The sequence below is a fragment of the Haliotis asinina genome, chromosome 5 (genome assembly GCF_037392515.1).
Source record: "Haliotis asinina isolate JCU_RB_2024 chromosome 5, JCU_Hal_asi_v2, whole genome shotgun sequence".
Taxonomy (NCBI): Eukaryota; Metazoa; Mollusca; class Gastropoda; order Lepetellida; family Haliotidae; genus Haliotis; species Haliotis asinina.
The window spans coordinates 40,912,526-40,928,611 of NC_090284.1; the positions used below are offsets into that span (position 1 = coordinate 40,912,526).

At 39.4% G+C, this 16,086-nt stretch overlaps 1 protein-coding gene across 1 annotated transcript in view; it reads left to right on the plus strand.

The window, feature by feature from the left end:
- The window catches only part of LOC137284268 (RYamide receptor-like), a 31,314-nt gene extending 17,218 nt beyond the window's left edge, over positions 1-14,096 (plus strand). The window contains exon 2 of the mRNA XM_067816015.1: positions 13,214-14,096. Coding sequence (XP_067672116.1) covers positions 13,214-13,666 — 453 coding nt within the window. The 3' untranslated portion in view covers positions 13,667-14,096. The remainder of the gene's footprint in view (positions 1-13,213) is intronic.
- Positions 14,097-16,086: the final 1,990 nt, after the last annotated feature.

Here is a 16,086-nt window from a genome sequence, read left to right on the forward strand (position 1 = left end):
GTACATAATCGAGTCTGGACCTGACAATCCAGTGATCAACAACATGAGCATCAATCTACACAAATGGGATACGATGTCATGTCTCAGGCACGTCAGCGAGTCGCTTCTTACGCATGGGTTACTGAAGATCAATCTAACCCGGATCTTCACTAATCTTTACGAGATGGAGATTTGTAAAAGTTGGGTTTTATTTTTCAATTCAATCAACGAATATTTTATTGATGTCTTGTCTCATGACAATAAGAGATATGATGCCACAAGGGTTCAGATTCATTGTTGCAAAAAGAGCATAAGCCATCGTCGTCATTTCCAGTATTTAGAATCGACATTTTGTGTCCAAGACTTTACGGATACGTTTGTTTTGCAAGTGTTTATGGCTAATTTCTGAATCATTTCAAAGTACTTTTCAGACAATCTTAAGGTAATGTCACAATTAGGTTCAAGGCCCACTTATGAGGTACTTATCTGAGTAATTTTTATACGAATTCAACAGTCGTTAGATAACAGTATATCTTACGAGGTATCAATTATGCGTTCTGATTTCTTTCCACAAACTCGCCATATTTTAGAAAACTTTAGTATCAAATGCAGAAAGAACATTTCGTACAATTTGCCTGAAAGAGAGCGAGAGCTGCAAATATTTCATGGGCCCAATATTTGTTAAAATGTCTTCCATATATCTAAAACCACTTTTAAAACACATAGGGGATATTCATTAACTCTAGATGGCATAAACCGTAATACGTTCATAAGTTAAGACATCTTTCAGAAAGTTTTCTTTTTCTCTTTAAACATTCCAGTGGGTGTCAGGTGTCAACCTCTAAATACTTATAAATAACTACGTTTAATACCGGTATAGAGTCCTAGTGATCATGAAAATGGATTGCAGCATATGGTAACAGTTATGATGTCCAAATGAAGCACAAATGAATCTGTTAGGAAGAGACTCAAGGGCAAAGCGTTTCCGAGAGGTGTGGACATGGTGAAACTACTTAAGACATCCTCGTCCCGCGGGACAAGTACAAGAGTACATGGCACTGAGTATATGTGATTAATTTATATATTTCGTGCAGACGCGACACTGTCTAATTACCCTTACTCATATAATCCATAAAATGAATGTTTACATGTAATTGGTTAACTGACTATTTTATCAAATAATTAAAGGTTCATCTTGGGGTCTGGTTAATGGACATGGGTGATGTGTTTGTTTAGACCATGCAACTCGTCCGTTGACTAGGGTTCTACATAGCGGTGGGGGTAGCTTAGGTAGTTAAAGTGTCTCCTCGCCACGCCAAAGACTCGGGTTCGATTACCAACATCGGTACAATATCGGAAGCCCATTTATGGATTCCCGCATCATGATATTGCTGGAATATTGTTAAAAGTGGTGTAAACCTGAACGCACTCACTCACTCACTACATATGTTTCAAGGAAATCACACATTCATTCTAGTTGGAAGTTTCGGTGTATCACTACAACCCATATTTATGGTTTTCACCAGTAGTGAACGTCATTGACGTAGATCACTTCTCGATGTGTTTCCACGTGATGTAACAACCGACAACCCACAACGACGAGTATCAACACAAGCATTCAACGACTCTTGTGCTTTAGTTATGTTCACACATATACGAGCTATAAAGTACATTGGGTGTTGGAGTATCTGGGCTTGACTGTACATAAATATGAACTATTATAGTCGACCATTTCGATTTCAAAGGAGTGGCAGAGTCGAAACTCAAGATTTAAGTGTTTTCTTTATGTTGCTGTCAGCGGTATAGTGATGGACATTGTGAGTTCCGATCCATTGGATGGCGAATACATGCATCAGTAAAAACAACCAGCGTTTGTACTGGCGATCTCTTACAAAGGTTGAAGAAGCTGCAGTTACCATGGGCATATTTTGTAAATATACACCTGGAAATTAATCAAGCAACACCCCAATTTTTTCTATTGGAGCAACTTTGAAGTGTTCTGACAATCAAAATATGCCGGGTTGATATAGTTTGACACTTTTTTATTCAACAGACGATCTCTGACAAACAACTTAAAGGGAAAAAGTATCAAGACTTTGCTTTATTGCAACGAAATCCAAATTCTTAAAACTGTCTTAAATTCATGAAAAAATGGACACAATTTACTATTCATCCACAGACGTTGTTGTCAGGTGTATTAACACAAATGTCACATGGAAAGAAAGAACAGTCATCTGAGAGTCTGCACACCGACTTTCATCAATATCTAGTGTGTCCTCCCTGCGCACGCACCACCGATTCCAGACGCCTCCTCATTCCTTGGATGAGTCTCCGGATCTGATTCTGGGGGATCCTGTTCCACTCCTCATGCAGGGCAGCCGTCAATTCGTTGAGATTATGGACTGGTGGGTCTCTCTGCCTCACACGACGGCCAATAAAGTCCCACAAATGTTCAATGGGGTTGAGGTCAGGGCTCATGGCAGGCCATGGAATTCTGTCAATTGCATTTTGCCGCAAAAAATCATTTACAGCATGCGCCCTGTGAGGTCTAGCATTGTCGTCCATAAATATGGGTCTCGTTGCCAGAGGATGGTTCTCAAAATGAGGTACCACAGCCCTGTCAAGAACCTCCTGTTGGTAACGAACACCGTTAAGGTTGCCACGGATGGTAATGATATCCAACTTGCAGTTCATGGAAATGCACCCCCATACCATAACGGAACCTCCCCCAAAGGCCACAGTCTCCTGGATGTTCCGTGGAGCCATTGCTGTGTTCCTCTGCCTCCAGACCCGAGTACGACCGTCCACCATGTGCAGCAAGAACCGGCTCTCATCTGAGAAATGGACCTTCCTCCAAGAGGCAATGTTCCAGTGCAAACGGTCATTACACCAGGCCAGTCGGGCTGCCTTATGGGCTGGAGACAGTCTGGGTCGCTTGATTGGCCTCCTTGCCCGGTATCCTGCAGCTTTCAGACGATTCCGAACAGTCCTGTTCGAGATGGGTCTCCCTGGAAGCCACTCCTGTCTCAACCGAGAGCTCGAGTCGAAGGACCTGCGCCGTACAAGTCTCAGTAAAGCTCTGTCCTCCCGGACTGTGGTCTTCCTGGGTCTTCCTGGTCTAGGCAGGTCTTTAACTTCATTAGTGGCCCGGTATTTTTTCAAAAGTTTTGAAATTATGGAATGATGTCGTCCGATTTGAGTCCCGATTTGTCTTAGAGACATACCAGCATTCCTCATGCCGATTATTTGCCAACGAGTGGCCTCTGATAATTTCCTACGTGCCATGACATTGAAATGAATGAAAAACCGAATGCAATCGACAACCTGCGCTTGTAAACACCCCAGGGAAAAAGTGCATTTTTCGAAAGTTGAGGTTAAAGCAATGCACGTGCGCTGTGCAAGCTTCACGCGCGTCATATCAACCCATGAAAAGCTCATGCTGTATGTCAATACATCAAAATTGAATAATCAATCATCAAAATTACTTCGTTAAACTTTGTTAAGTTTTTATGTGTCTTTGAATTTGGTGTTGCTTAATTAATTTCCATATGTATAGATGGACGACGAATCTTGGCGTTCTGGGCAATCTCGTTCTGGACGTATTCTTGGAACATCACTGTGTAGAGTGGATTGAATTTTACTGTAAAAGGTTGTACTACAGTAACTACATATACCAGTGTCCTTTCTGAACAAAACCAAAACATTTTCCACACATACTGTACATGTAGGTACCAGGCATCTAGTGTCTTGGCGTTGTTCTAGAAGGACGTAACAGTACTTGCGGTGATACGGGAAACAGGTATTAAATATCCATGCTCATCCTTTACAAGACATTTAAACATCGATGAATAGTAGTGGATGTCCAATTCATAATTTTATATCCTATCTTCATACAAACAACATCATATTACACATGATATTACCATAACGTCAAAGGAAACTATTACAAGGTACATAAACTGATACATGTAATATATGTTAATATATATGAATAAGTTAACATTTGTTGAAGGTACACTGCCATCAACGTGGTCATGAACGAGGTCTATGTATTATAGTTACATACAATATATCATAAACCTCGCTATTAAACGCCTACGTATTGTTATATCAAATGAAGTGTATTTCATTCGAGATTAAGACGGATGTGGTATATGTCGTGTTTGTGTAGCATTCACCAGGATCTACCACAATAGTGGCAGTGGGCTAACGTAGTTTCTAAAAAGTTCGCTCTTCGCGCCAAATCCCAGGGACTCACTGTATGTGTTTACTGTTTAGATATTCAGGGAGTAGTTCTTTCATGAGCTGTGTTATTGCTTCAACATCATCATCCTTAGTCCAAATTCAAGATGTAATGGATAGTTTAGTTATAATACAAGGCAGCATCAAACTTGTATGAGGTATACGTTCAGTTCCATCCAGAGAATTTATCACATGTTTAATTATTTAAATTTAGGACATATGATAAACAAACTGGTATGCGAATTCCTGCGAAGTGATCCCGGGCGTGAACATAGTCGGTGTACAAGATAACATGTTTAAGTGTACAAAGGGCACAAAGACATTCCTTAATATTTGAGGACAATACAACAATTGAAAGGGGTCTATTAAAGAGGCAAATATCATTCCAAAAAAACTAGGATTTTGTGATACTGGATCTTGAAATCACACTAAACGCGTGGGGCGCGGTCTTCGAGCTGGCTAAAACACCAGGCTAGTGATCCAGCGAGGTTTGACGTGCTCGGATCGAGCCCACATGTGGCCGGGTGTAAACACCTTGGAGTCAACTTTGTGTGCAGACTCTTTCCGTGTTGTCACAACCCCTAGTGTACAGTACACAACCTTGTGTACTTACAAGAACCCACGAATCCGTTGGTAGATGACCAGATTTTGGCCACATGAATACGTGCAAACACCTAGTTGCGAGGAACGTACAGTAACCTTGGAAAAGTACTTCCTTTACTGTATGTGTCCTGTTTTGTGTACTATTCACCAGGATCTACCACTATTGTGTCAGTGGGTTAGTTTCCAAATGGTTTGCTCGTCATGCCAAGTACCAGGGACTCCTTTCACGAAGCAACCACTGCTAAGGTTGACCTTAACTCCCATTATTTAACATTGCACTAAGGTTATCATAGTGACTTACGATCACCTTAGTGATGTGTGAAAGGACTTCCTGGGCTCGTTTCCCCACATGTGACGCCATGATAGTGCTGGAATATTATAATTAAAAACTGCACTTATGCACTTTCACCACCACACCACTAACCATGGTTTTCTTCAAAGGGCTATTTTGACAGTTTTTACTGACGTCCCTTCAGCTTCGACACAAGGGTGTTTGTGTGAAATATACGTTCAGTTTCATCCAGAGTGTTTATCACATGTTTAATTATTTAAATTTAGTACATCTGATAAAGTGGTATCCGAATTCCTGCAATGTGATCCCCGCGTGAACATAGCCTGTGTATAAGATAACAAAGGGCACAAAGACATTCCTTAATATTTCAGGACAACACAACAGTTGAAAAGGATCCATTAAAGAGGCAAATATCATTCTGAAAAAGGTGACTTTTGTGATATTGGATCTTGAAATCACCACTGAACGTAAATACGGTTAAAACGCCTGGCTAGTGATCCAGCAAAGTTTGAGGTGCCCGGATCAAGCCCACCCGTGATCGGGTGTAAAAACCTTAGAGTCAACTTTGTGTGCAGACTCTTTCCGTGTTGTCACAACCCCTAGTGCACAGTACACAATTCTGTGCATTTGAAAGAACCCACGAATCCGTTGGTAGATGACCAGAAGGTGGCCACATAGATACGAGCACACACCTATCTGCCGGTACAGCAACGTGCAGTAACCTTGGACACAGTGCTGTGACTATGTGTCCCCAGTCCACCCAGCTGTGAATGGGTACCTGCATAGGATGAGGCAGCTACAAAAAGAAAAAAAAGGAACCCTGTGCGCCAAGAGCCAGCGCAAGATTTGCATACTCCCAAGGGAGTTGAGACTGATATACGATGGGCCGTTGATTTTGAGATCCAGTGATGGAGGGAAATATACGTCAGCACCTTAAGCAAGCACTATGTATAGTTGCCTGGATATGTGCGCTATATAAATATCCTATAATAATTATAATAAATCGTTCGATTTCCTATTTTATTGATCAGTTACAATAATAAAGACTAACTTTTGTAACCTTAACACGATACATGTTGACGTATCGTCATGTTGTCATCGGAGCAGAAATACTTCATGCATGTCATATGTTGAGTGGTGTTGTAATACGGGAACTACTGGAACCTTTCGTGTCGCGTCCACCTGATCAAATATGGACAGAGGTATTCGTTTCATAATCAATTTACTGATCTGACACTTGCTGTCTCGTGTGTGCCCAGTTGATGTTGATTCGATTGCATTGATAATAACAGAACATCAAGCGTGTGCTATTCAAACAGCGCAAAACAATTCACACATTGCTTTGTCATTGCACACACGTTTCTATATGGAATCCGCGAAGAGGCACTGGCCACTTGTGCTTTGCTTAACCTGAACTGCACCAATGTCCCTTGTAGAATTCCATGTGTGTGGCCTTTATTTCATGGAAGCATTGGCTAGTTAAAAGTTGGGCGTGTATTATTGTACACGTTTCAATTTCGATAGGTTAGCATCTTTTAGTATCATTCAAGTTGCTTTTGAAAGTGTGTATTGACTAATTTGCTGAGAAAATGCCATTATGTGATGTTTGTGTATGGGAAGTATCATTCGTGATCAAGTATTTGATGTAAACATTCTTGTTAAAGGATGCAATTATGGATATGTTTTCACAATCAATGCTTGTATGATCTGTACGCCGAAACATTCTTTCAAAAGATGGTCATTGGTGGCACACACACCAGTGTTTAACGTGAATATACAATTTTAACACCAGAGTATTATCCTTTCTTATGAAAAGATCAATAACGATACCAGTATTTACTGTTCTTTTAACAATTCAACACCATTCTGTCATATATGGCGGTATGATCCAGTGTCAAATATGTAATTATAAGGCATCAACACCAGAGAATATTGCGTCTCGATCATCTGTCGACAAAGATTAGAGTGAGTGAAAGACACAAGTTTATATATCAGTTTAAACACATTCAGAATGCAAAGCCATGACATATCGTTAGCATGAATACACATGAAGATTGAGCATACAAGAATAAAAAACGGTAACATCACTTATACGTGTGACCTTTTAGAAGGTGGGTAGTACAATATAGAGGAATTTGGGTAACAACTTCTCTATTTCGTGAGAGCGACATTTCGATAAAGATTCTTGTAGCCTTCCCAAGCTTGACACGTACTCATGAAACAAAGAAGTTTGTTTATATGGTATCACACCTTTGGTTGGTATGTTGTTTGTGTAGTCAAGGAATGTTTCACTGTCGATAATAGCAATGCGCTTCGACTGACAGGTATTGCTGACGTCTCTGTTAAGAATGGATACATCAAGCCTGTTGTATTCAGTGTAACAAGGCAATAAGTTATATTTTTCTATTTTCTGTACCGTCACAGTTTATTGATGAATGTTCTCTGGGTGTAACAGAATCCCCTCCTTAGTGGCCAAAACACGTTAATATTAATAAACATTTGTTATTATGATTCTTCGTTTTCAAATATTTCATATTTAACTGCCCTAATGACATATCAGTGAAATACCATTTGTATTTGTCAATGCCATGGGAACGCCGTAAAGTAGGTATTGACGTTTTGATTTAATATATCCTCCCAGGCGTTAGCTGTCTGTGGTTGAGTATTTGACTGCGAGTGTGAGCCATTTGAAACTGATGACACGTGTTTCTATAAATAGTTGAATTAGTCTGTAGAAGTACTAGATTTACAACTTCTTGTAAAAAACATGGTAGTATTTTTCGCGTTATTGTCTGGTGAAAAAGGTCAGTGATTAATAAACCATGTTCGTGTAAAGTGCAGGAATGTCTCTACGATGTTTGGACGCATAAACCATTATGGGATTAATTATATATTGGTCTGTGAAACAGTGATCGATTTTCACGAAAATACCTGTATGGTATATATGAGTGCAATATCATTGTGTAGACACAAGCTTTATGGTGTCAGCATTTTACATTTTCACATTTATATGTACATTTCTTATCTACAGTGTCCTGTATATAAACGCTCAAACTATGTCCATGACAGATCCTATCTTTACTCCCGTAACAAGGTCACGTGTCATTCTAGGCTCTCTGGGAAGTATATAACCCAGCAGCCTCGGAAGCGGTAGAACGATACCAACTGTAGCATTGTCGTATCGCCTACCGGGTACTCATGCGCAGAATGTACATGTGTTGAATGTGGGCAGGACCTAATGAAGATGTCCAAGGTCAACCATGCAACTTCACTCCGCAATCACCTGTGCGCCTTGGACCACGTGCCCTCATAAAAGCATGAGCGAAGAGGCATTATATGAGGCAATCAGCCATATTTTCGAGTCAAACCTATCTCCTTTTCGGTCTTCTCCAAACATGGCTGATCGTGCCTCTAAATCCCCAGAGCAACACATACCTATAAAGAAGTTAGTATGCATAATAACCTTTTCCAAGTATGAAGGCTGGGACGTTACATTAGACAGAAGAGGCACTGTGGGCAAGTTCTCACACGCTCCGCAATGCTCTGTCCAGATGAAATTACTGTCTTTTAGATTGCACGAAACCAATGACCCTGGGTTTTAATCTCGCTGTAGTCATATTTTCTAGGGTTGTCTACAGCCTACTGGCTGAGTTATCTCAGTGTAGATGTCGGAGATGAGCATATCTTTGAGTTTTTCCCAAACATCAGGATTTTTCAAAGTGTCGTGGGAACTCATGCCCAACAGTTGGCCGAAATGTACATGTCCGTTGTTTTGATTATTGCCACGATCGATAAGCAGTGATCAGGTCCAAGGCGTGTGCTTGATTTTAACATGCAAACACATTCAGTATGTGACGCGGATTATATAGTTTTGAAGAAATAGTTCTTCAAACGATGCAAGTCACAGGTCTTCGTTTGTGACATTTTCTCCACGTTTTGATTTCTTAAGGAAGTTTATCAATACGATAAACGCGTTTTAGTTTCATTGCCGTGTACGATGATAAGGCTGATAACTTCAGCCTCATTATCAAAACCAAACCGATATCACCGTCGTATCGATTCCTTTCATGCTAACAGCCAGCTAGGTTTTACGAAAATTTGAGAGAGATATACGTTTGTCTTTGTGAGAGAAAGAGATCCACTTTGGTATCAATGACAAGCCTTCGAATCAGAAATATTCATTCTGTGCATTGCGACGAAACGAGCGAGGAGTTTTATTATTAATGGCAGCACTGTTGATAAGCCTTGCGTGATGGAAATCCTTGCACCAATCTCATTAATCTTTCCTCTTCGTAATCCAGTCAATGCCATAGATGGCAGTCGAGTATGCTGTTGAATAATTGCAGCGCAGTATTTTCTCTGTGGGTCTGGAATAACAAATAGACAACCCCACACAGTATTGACACATGGTGAATAAAAAAATATCTTCGGAAGCGTTTTCCCCTAAATATTACATGAACCCAGGTTTCATCGATGAAATATATGTTCAAAAACATTTGGAAAATAACAGCTTTTCTTATAGGGTAGCGCGGAAGCCACGTGATTCGGACGTTGGTTCCACACTGGTACATTCAGACAATTAAGGTTTTGAAAATTGACCTAAATAGAAAATTCGATTCCATATGAGAATCAAAACGATATAATTGAATTTAGAGATGAGTTAATAATTCAGCAAATGTTTTTTTAAGACTTTGTTTGATTCCTTTTCTTACAGAGCTCACTGTTACACTCCTTCTTAAAGACACCTATATACATATATATGTATGCAGCCAATTTGTTGGTTTCCTCCATCGTGATATTGCTGGAACGTCAATGTTCAGAATGCGGGTCTGTTCGATATTCTTATTGTATGAAAACTTCAAGACAGCGGTAATTGTGACAACATTGCTATTTGTCACTTCTGAGTATAAAGATGTTATTTAGGCTACAATGTAAGCATATGACCTCGACTATGATATATCATGCTACACAAGGCTTTGATCTTTACATGAAGCGTTTACTTCTCCTTACTGGCGCCTTATTAATGGGCAGTATGAGATTGGCAGCTGTTACAGGTAGAACATAACTATCTCATGGTTTCATTTCATTTTCACCACTCATTTACCTTGTACGCCTGTGAAATGGTAATAGCTTTAAGACACGAGTGTCGCGAATCACTGTTTAAACTTGTGTCTCTTTGGCACACCTGTGTTTACGGGTTCGAATCCCTCTTTGTCAGCTCTATACTCATGTTCACCAATATATTAAACGTATAATTATGAGCTGAGACAATTTACTTCAACATCAACGGATAATACTTGAATACTGTTCAAATTTGCATTTAGCCCCACTCACTCAGGTACTGTAATCCTCAAGTGAGATATGAATCCTTGTGTTCAGTTTCGATTGTAATGTATTTTATCAGATATTTGAAAGGCCATAGATAGATGTGTATGTATGCAATATTGGGGATGGCGGGTAGCATTAATGTCGTTTTACATTTCAATATACCTTGTTTTCAATATCAGGGCTTTTATTGAATCTTCAAATAAATAAATAAATAAATAAATAAATAAATAAATAAATAAATAAATAAATAAATAAATAAATAAATAAATAAATAAATAAATAAATAAATAAATAAATAAATAAATAAATAAATAAATAAATAAATAAATACGTTCCTACCTACCTGTGTACATACGTACAAAAAGGGCTTCAATATCAGGGCTTTTATTGAATCTTCAAGATTACCCGTTATTTCGGCATTGAAAGAAAGTCTTCCCGCATTGTACAGTGCCATTGTACCGTGTTCACTGCTGCTGCACATTTGAACACGGTTTCTACACTGAAGCTTTATCTAAATAGGTTGGGGACTTTTCCTTAAACATTGATATAACACCACCCTTAAAGTGACGCCTATTTGATACCTGTTGTTGGGGCAATCGTCAGAAGTTTACCGCCATCCGTGTACTATTGGGGAAAAAAGAAAAGACACAGAAAAGAAAATAAAAAGATAAGGAAAAAGGTCTCAAAACATAATATAAAAACATATTACATAAATTAAAGGAAATGCACATTGTCCTTAGTATATTGTTATTATCCATTTGGCCCATGAGTCAGACCCAGTTTACTACTTTCCATATATTGGGGTTGGGCACTATTTATGCTGTTCAGCTATTTAATTGTGTAAATCTGATTTGATTATTGAAATATTGTAGAAAAATTGTATTTCGAAGATCGATCTACAGTATGTTGACGTGTCTCAAAATAGAGCAGTATCATGAAAACAAACAAAATGAATAAATAAATAAATAAATAAATAAATAAATAAATAAATAAATAAATAAATAAATAAATAAATAAATAAATAAATAAATAAATAAATAAATAAATAAATAAATAAATAAATAAACATTCGCAGCCATCACACCATAGCTTGATGCAAACATTTAATGCTCTTCCTGTATTCTCATACTTATCAGACAGTGACCTTTGTGGTCGATACACACTGTAGTGGCCAAGTTGTGGGCGTGTGTCATAGACTGACCAGTACCACCTGGTACGGCTTCCCAACACATTGTTCTCGCCACTTCAGAGCGCTAAATAACACTTACCCATTGATTACTTTGGCACACTGACACAAAGGAAACTATCCTTCAAAGACATAATCATGAACATGGTGCCTTGCCATCTCACGACTTCTACAACGCCAAGTGCAGCCCTCTGTGTCTTCAGGAATGCAAGAACTTCAGTTGATTCTTTTTTTCAACAGCATCTGCGTTCATCAAAGTCAAAAGGGAAATGACCAGTGGTAGATGAAAGAGCTTCTCTTGTCCAAATAACACTTACACGCGCGCACACACACACACACATACACGCACACACATACACACACACATAGTATATAGACACACACACACACATACATATATACACATACATACATACATACATACACACACACACACACACACACACACACACACACATATATATATATACTAATCGATTAGTATTGGTGTTGCGGACTGATCTGGAGCAGGTGGCATTTTTGCTGTGAAAGTGTCTTGGTATGACATCTAGATGATCAATGAACCCGTGTCACATAGGTGTTACACGCCTTCTGAACTCGTTCAACGGAAATGAAGCTTTAGGCATTAGTGTAGTCCTTTTCTTATTCATTCTACTGAACTGGGTAATACAATACTATACAAATTACTTCTTGTTTGTAACACATAATTGCTTGACAAATTATTTTTATTTGACGCGCTACTCGAACTTTATTCATAAACCTTGAAATATAAACCTCATCTGACTCCGCTAGATTACTTTCAAAATTGATATGTTTCTTTGAAGGACGATGTTTTTCAAAAGCTGGCTTTAGCCGTCATTGTTCATTCATATTCACATTCATTCATGTTATGCCCTGTGTTCGAGTGCACCATGGGATTATGTTTCTTTGTTCCACGAATTGATGGGTGATGGAGGGTTAACTAACATAATACCGTGTCCCACGAGGAACCGGTGAACAAACCTATTCTTCCCTAGACCGGTTTAATGCATACTTTGGTGCGAATAGTTCTATAGTTTGGTCTTTATCCACCTAGCTGAGTCACTGACTATGGTTTTACGCAGATTTTGACATTCCATCCAAATCACAGTGGGTAACACACACACACACACACACACTGTACCCCTGTGGGCCAGCAAGGGCTGCAACAGGAAGCCTACACCTTCGTCCTACACTTACCAGCAGATCCCCCGATATAGTGTTCATATCGCAACTATCCGGCGTCTTATACGTGCATATTTAATATAAAATTGTGGTTGGTATGTTGCAGTCGAAACGAACGAAATGTGCGCTGAAAATAATAGAATAGGTCTCAGCTAATCACATTCCGGCATTAGTGTGTAAGGTAGGTTTGTTGGCACGATGAGAATAGAGATCTGCAACTAATTTCTCCTCAGTTTTGAAAGTAAAGGCTATGAGTAATCAATCGCCGGTTGAGTGGCGTAATCTATCTCCTTTCACAGACAGACTGATTGAAAGTTAATTAATGATTCATTAACACTTTGTCCATCTTGCATTTGCTAACACGTATATCTCTATCGCAGGCAATCTTGATGATGATTACCGTCGTGGGGATCTACGGCATCTGTTGGCTGCCTCTGCACGTTATTACCATCGTTGGCGACGTCAACCCTTCCATCTACGACTACAGCTACAGGAGAACCATTTGGATTGGTGCTCACTGGCTGGCTATGAGCAGTTGTGCTTATAACCCCATTATCTACTGGTGGATGAACTCAAAGTTCAGGGAAGGGTATGTGGACATTTTGAGATCCTTCAGGAGTTGTCTGTCAGCACGGGATAGGACCTTCTACATCAACAAGAACAGGGGATACTCCAGCACCGATGACTACCGCGCCAAGCAGAACGGAGATTTGGGAATGCGGGATATTGGACGGAGGCGAGATGACAATTCGCTCACGGAATCTGAGGAACACAAACATTCGCGAATTGTGGATCCAAATCTTGAACGTGATAAGGTTTTGCACAGTGTGTAGAGGTATGTCACAAAGGGATGAAGTATACTGGGTGATCGTACAGAGTACCGTATTGTGTGTTGACGAACGTCACCAAATATAATGTAAATTGCTGATTTTACAAAGTGCCGTGTAAAAAGTACTTCTAAAAATGATGACGTACATTAGCTTATCTTTCAAAGTTCCCTTTATTGTATATAGACTCGTCACAAAGTGATGATGTATGCTGGCCAATCTTCAAGTGCCAGACAGTGAATAGAAGTACGTCACAAAATGATACATAAATTGGCTTGTTTTACAAATTGCCGCTCCATGTGTACATTGTGATGATATGTATTAGCTGATCTTACAAAGTGCCACGTAGTGAAAACGTCAAAATAAATATTTGTTTGCCTATTTACGTGCTACTCAGTGACTAGAAATACGTCACACATAAAGTGCTTTAGTTGGTCGATGTAAAGTGTAAATATATAAATGACCCAATGATCGACGTCGCAAAACACCGGCTCTTGTGAACATAAGCAAATGTGCTGTTCCTAATAAACTGCTGCCTCAGTGTGGCACGTCACAACATGGTTGACGTATATGTTTTATGGTAGTTAGCACAACCCATGACTATAATGAAACAAGCAGAGCACAGACTTTGGACGTGAGCAGTAATAGCTATAGCTTGACCAAAGGCTACCAATATACAAAGGTACATTAGTACATCACGAAGTAATGACGTAATGAGCTTTGGTGTTGACAAATGCCGTTCTGTGTTGAGGCATCCCTCTATCTGAAGATAGCGAACTCTCCAACTTTTTACACGTTGAAACGCAAAGTGATCCGACAGTCGAATGAACACATCTCACGTTTATGCATGCCTTTTTGATGGTAATTGTACGTGGATATCAGGCTGTGGCATTTGTTTTGATAGACACACTGCGCAATATTTATGCTGTATGACCTCAGCCTGGACAAAATCTAGCCTGGAACACACAAACCAGTGCCACGCCAGATGCCCCAAGTCGTTCAGGCACGATGACACTGTCCAAGAATAATCACCCATTCACATTGATGGCCCGGACAACCATATATATATATATATATATATATATATTCTCAAGCCCACTCCCCACGGATGTGAGAAATGTGACGTTTTATTGATGGAACGATGAATGGGTGAAAGCAGTAACGTGCAAATACGATCGCATTGGTAGAAGTGGAAGTATGAAAATCTTGATTGAATATCCAGTTATCCCTGTCCTACTTCAATCATGTCTAGACACGTCTAGGTAAGTTTTGAGCACATTTATCAGGAAATGGATGGCAAAAAGCAACCAATCGCAACGGCATTCACGAAAGTAGTTAAGTTTATAAGCCACAAATCGCGTTGTCATTCAAATATATTTTCCAAGGATGTCAATTGGTGGATTACCCCTTCTCTTGATCGCGGAATTCTCTAACAACCCTTCAAGGAAGGAGCATGACTTAGATGATTCCATTGTGTCGGTGATCGATATTTGAACCTGATGAACCTAATGCTATTTAAAGCCAGATTTCTGAACCGCTATTCTGTGAAGTTTACTACCGACCAAACTTCAAGTGAACACTTTTCGGTGTGGATGACAATATACTATTTAATTAATTCACGTTGCTCTTTCTTTGATCGAGATAGACTTGTATTGTGCCAAGTCTGGAACATTTCTCGATGCATTCATCATAAAACACTACTAGCGGTTAAAGTATTCGGTTTACACAGCTAAGGATCTGGTTTGATTTTTCCCATGGGTACAAAGTGTGGAACTTGTGTTCTTATCCTGATATTGCTGGAATCTTGCAAAGGTTGCGCTGAACACATTCACTCACTGATGGGTAGATTTTAAAATGGTTCCTAGGCACCAATCGTTGAAATAGATGACACGAACACTACACTGCAAAGTGAACCATGATCTGGAAATTAATCGAACACGTGCAATATGTTTTACCATTGACCTATAGGGAGTTTCTTTGATGCATGTAGTTATTTTGCGAACACCTGGTGTCTCAGTATATTGTTATGAATACTGACTTTAGAGTGCGATCCATTCTAGTTATGGTCTTTAGCAAACTCGACCGGCCTTAACAGGTGTCTGAATAATCGATTTGTACCCTGCATCGGAACTCATGATGTCAACCACTAAATTGTCGTGTCAAGAGTCGACATTTGCTTATCGTTCTCTTGTAGTTGGATTATTGCTGAGATCGGCGTTAATAAAAAATCAAGGTACTGATAATTCCTTTGGATTGTTTGGATTTGTGAAATGGATCATATGCACACATGCACACACACACACATATATGAATAGACATATATAGTATATAGTATATATGTCAGCCTTTGATAATATGAAAGACGTACAGAGGAACCTTCCCGCAGTTGCAAAGATTCGCTGCACCGGCTTTGCCCTGTGCCTTTC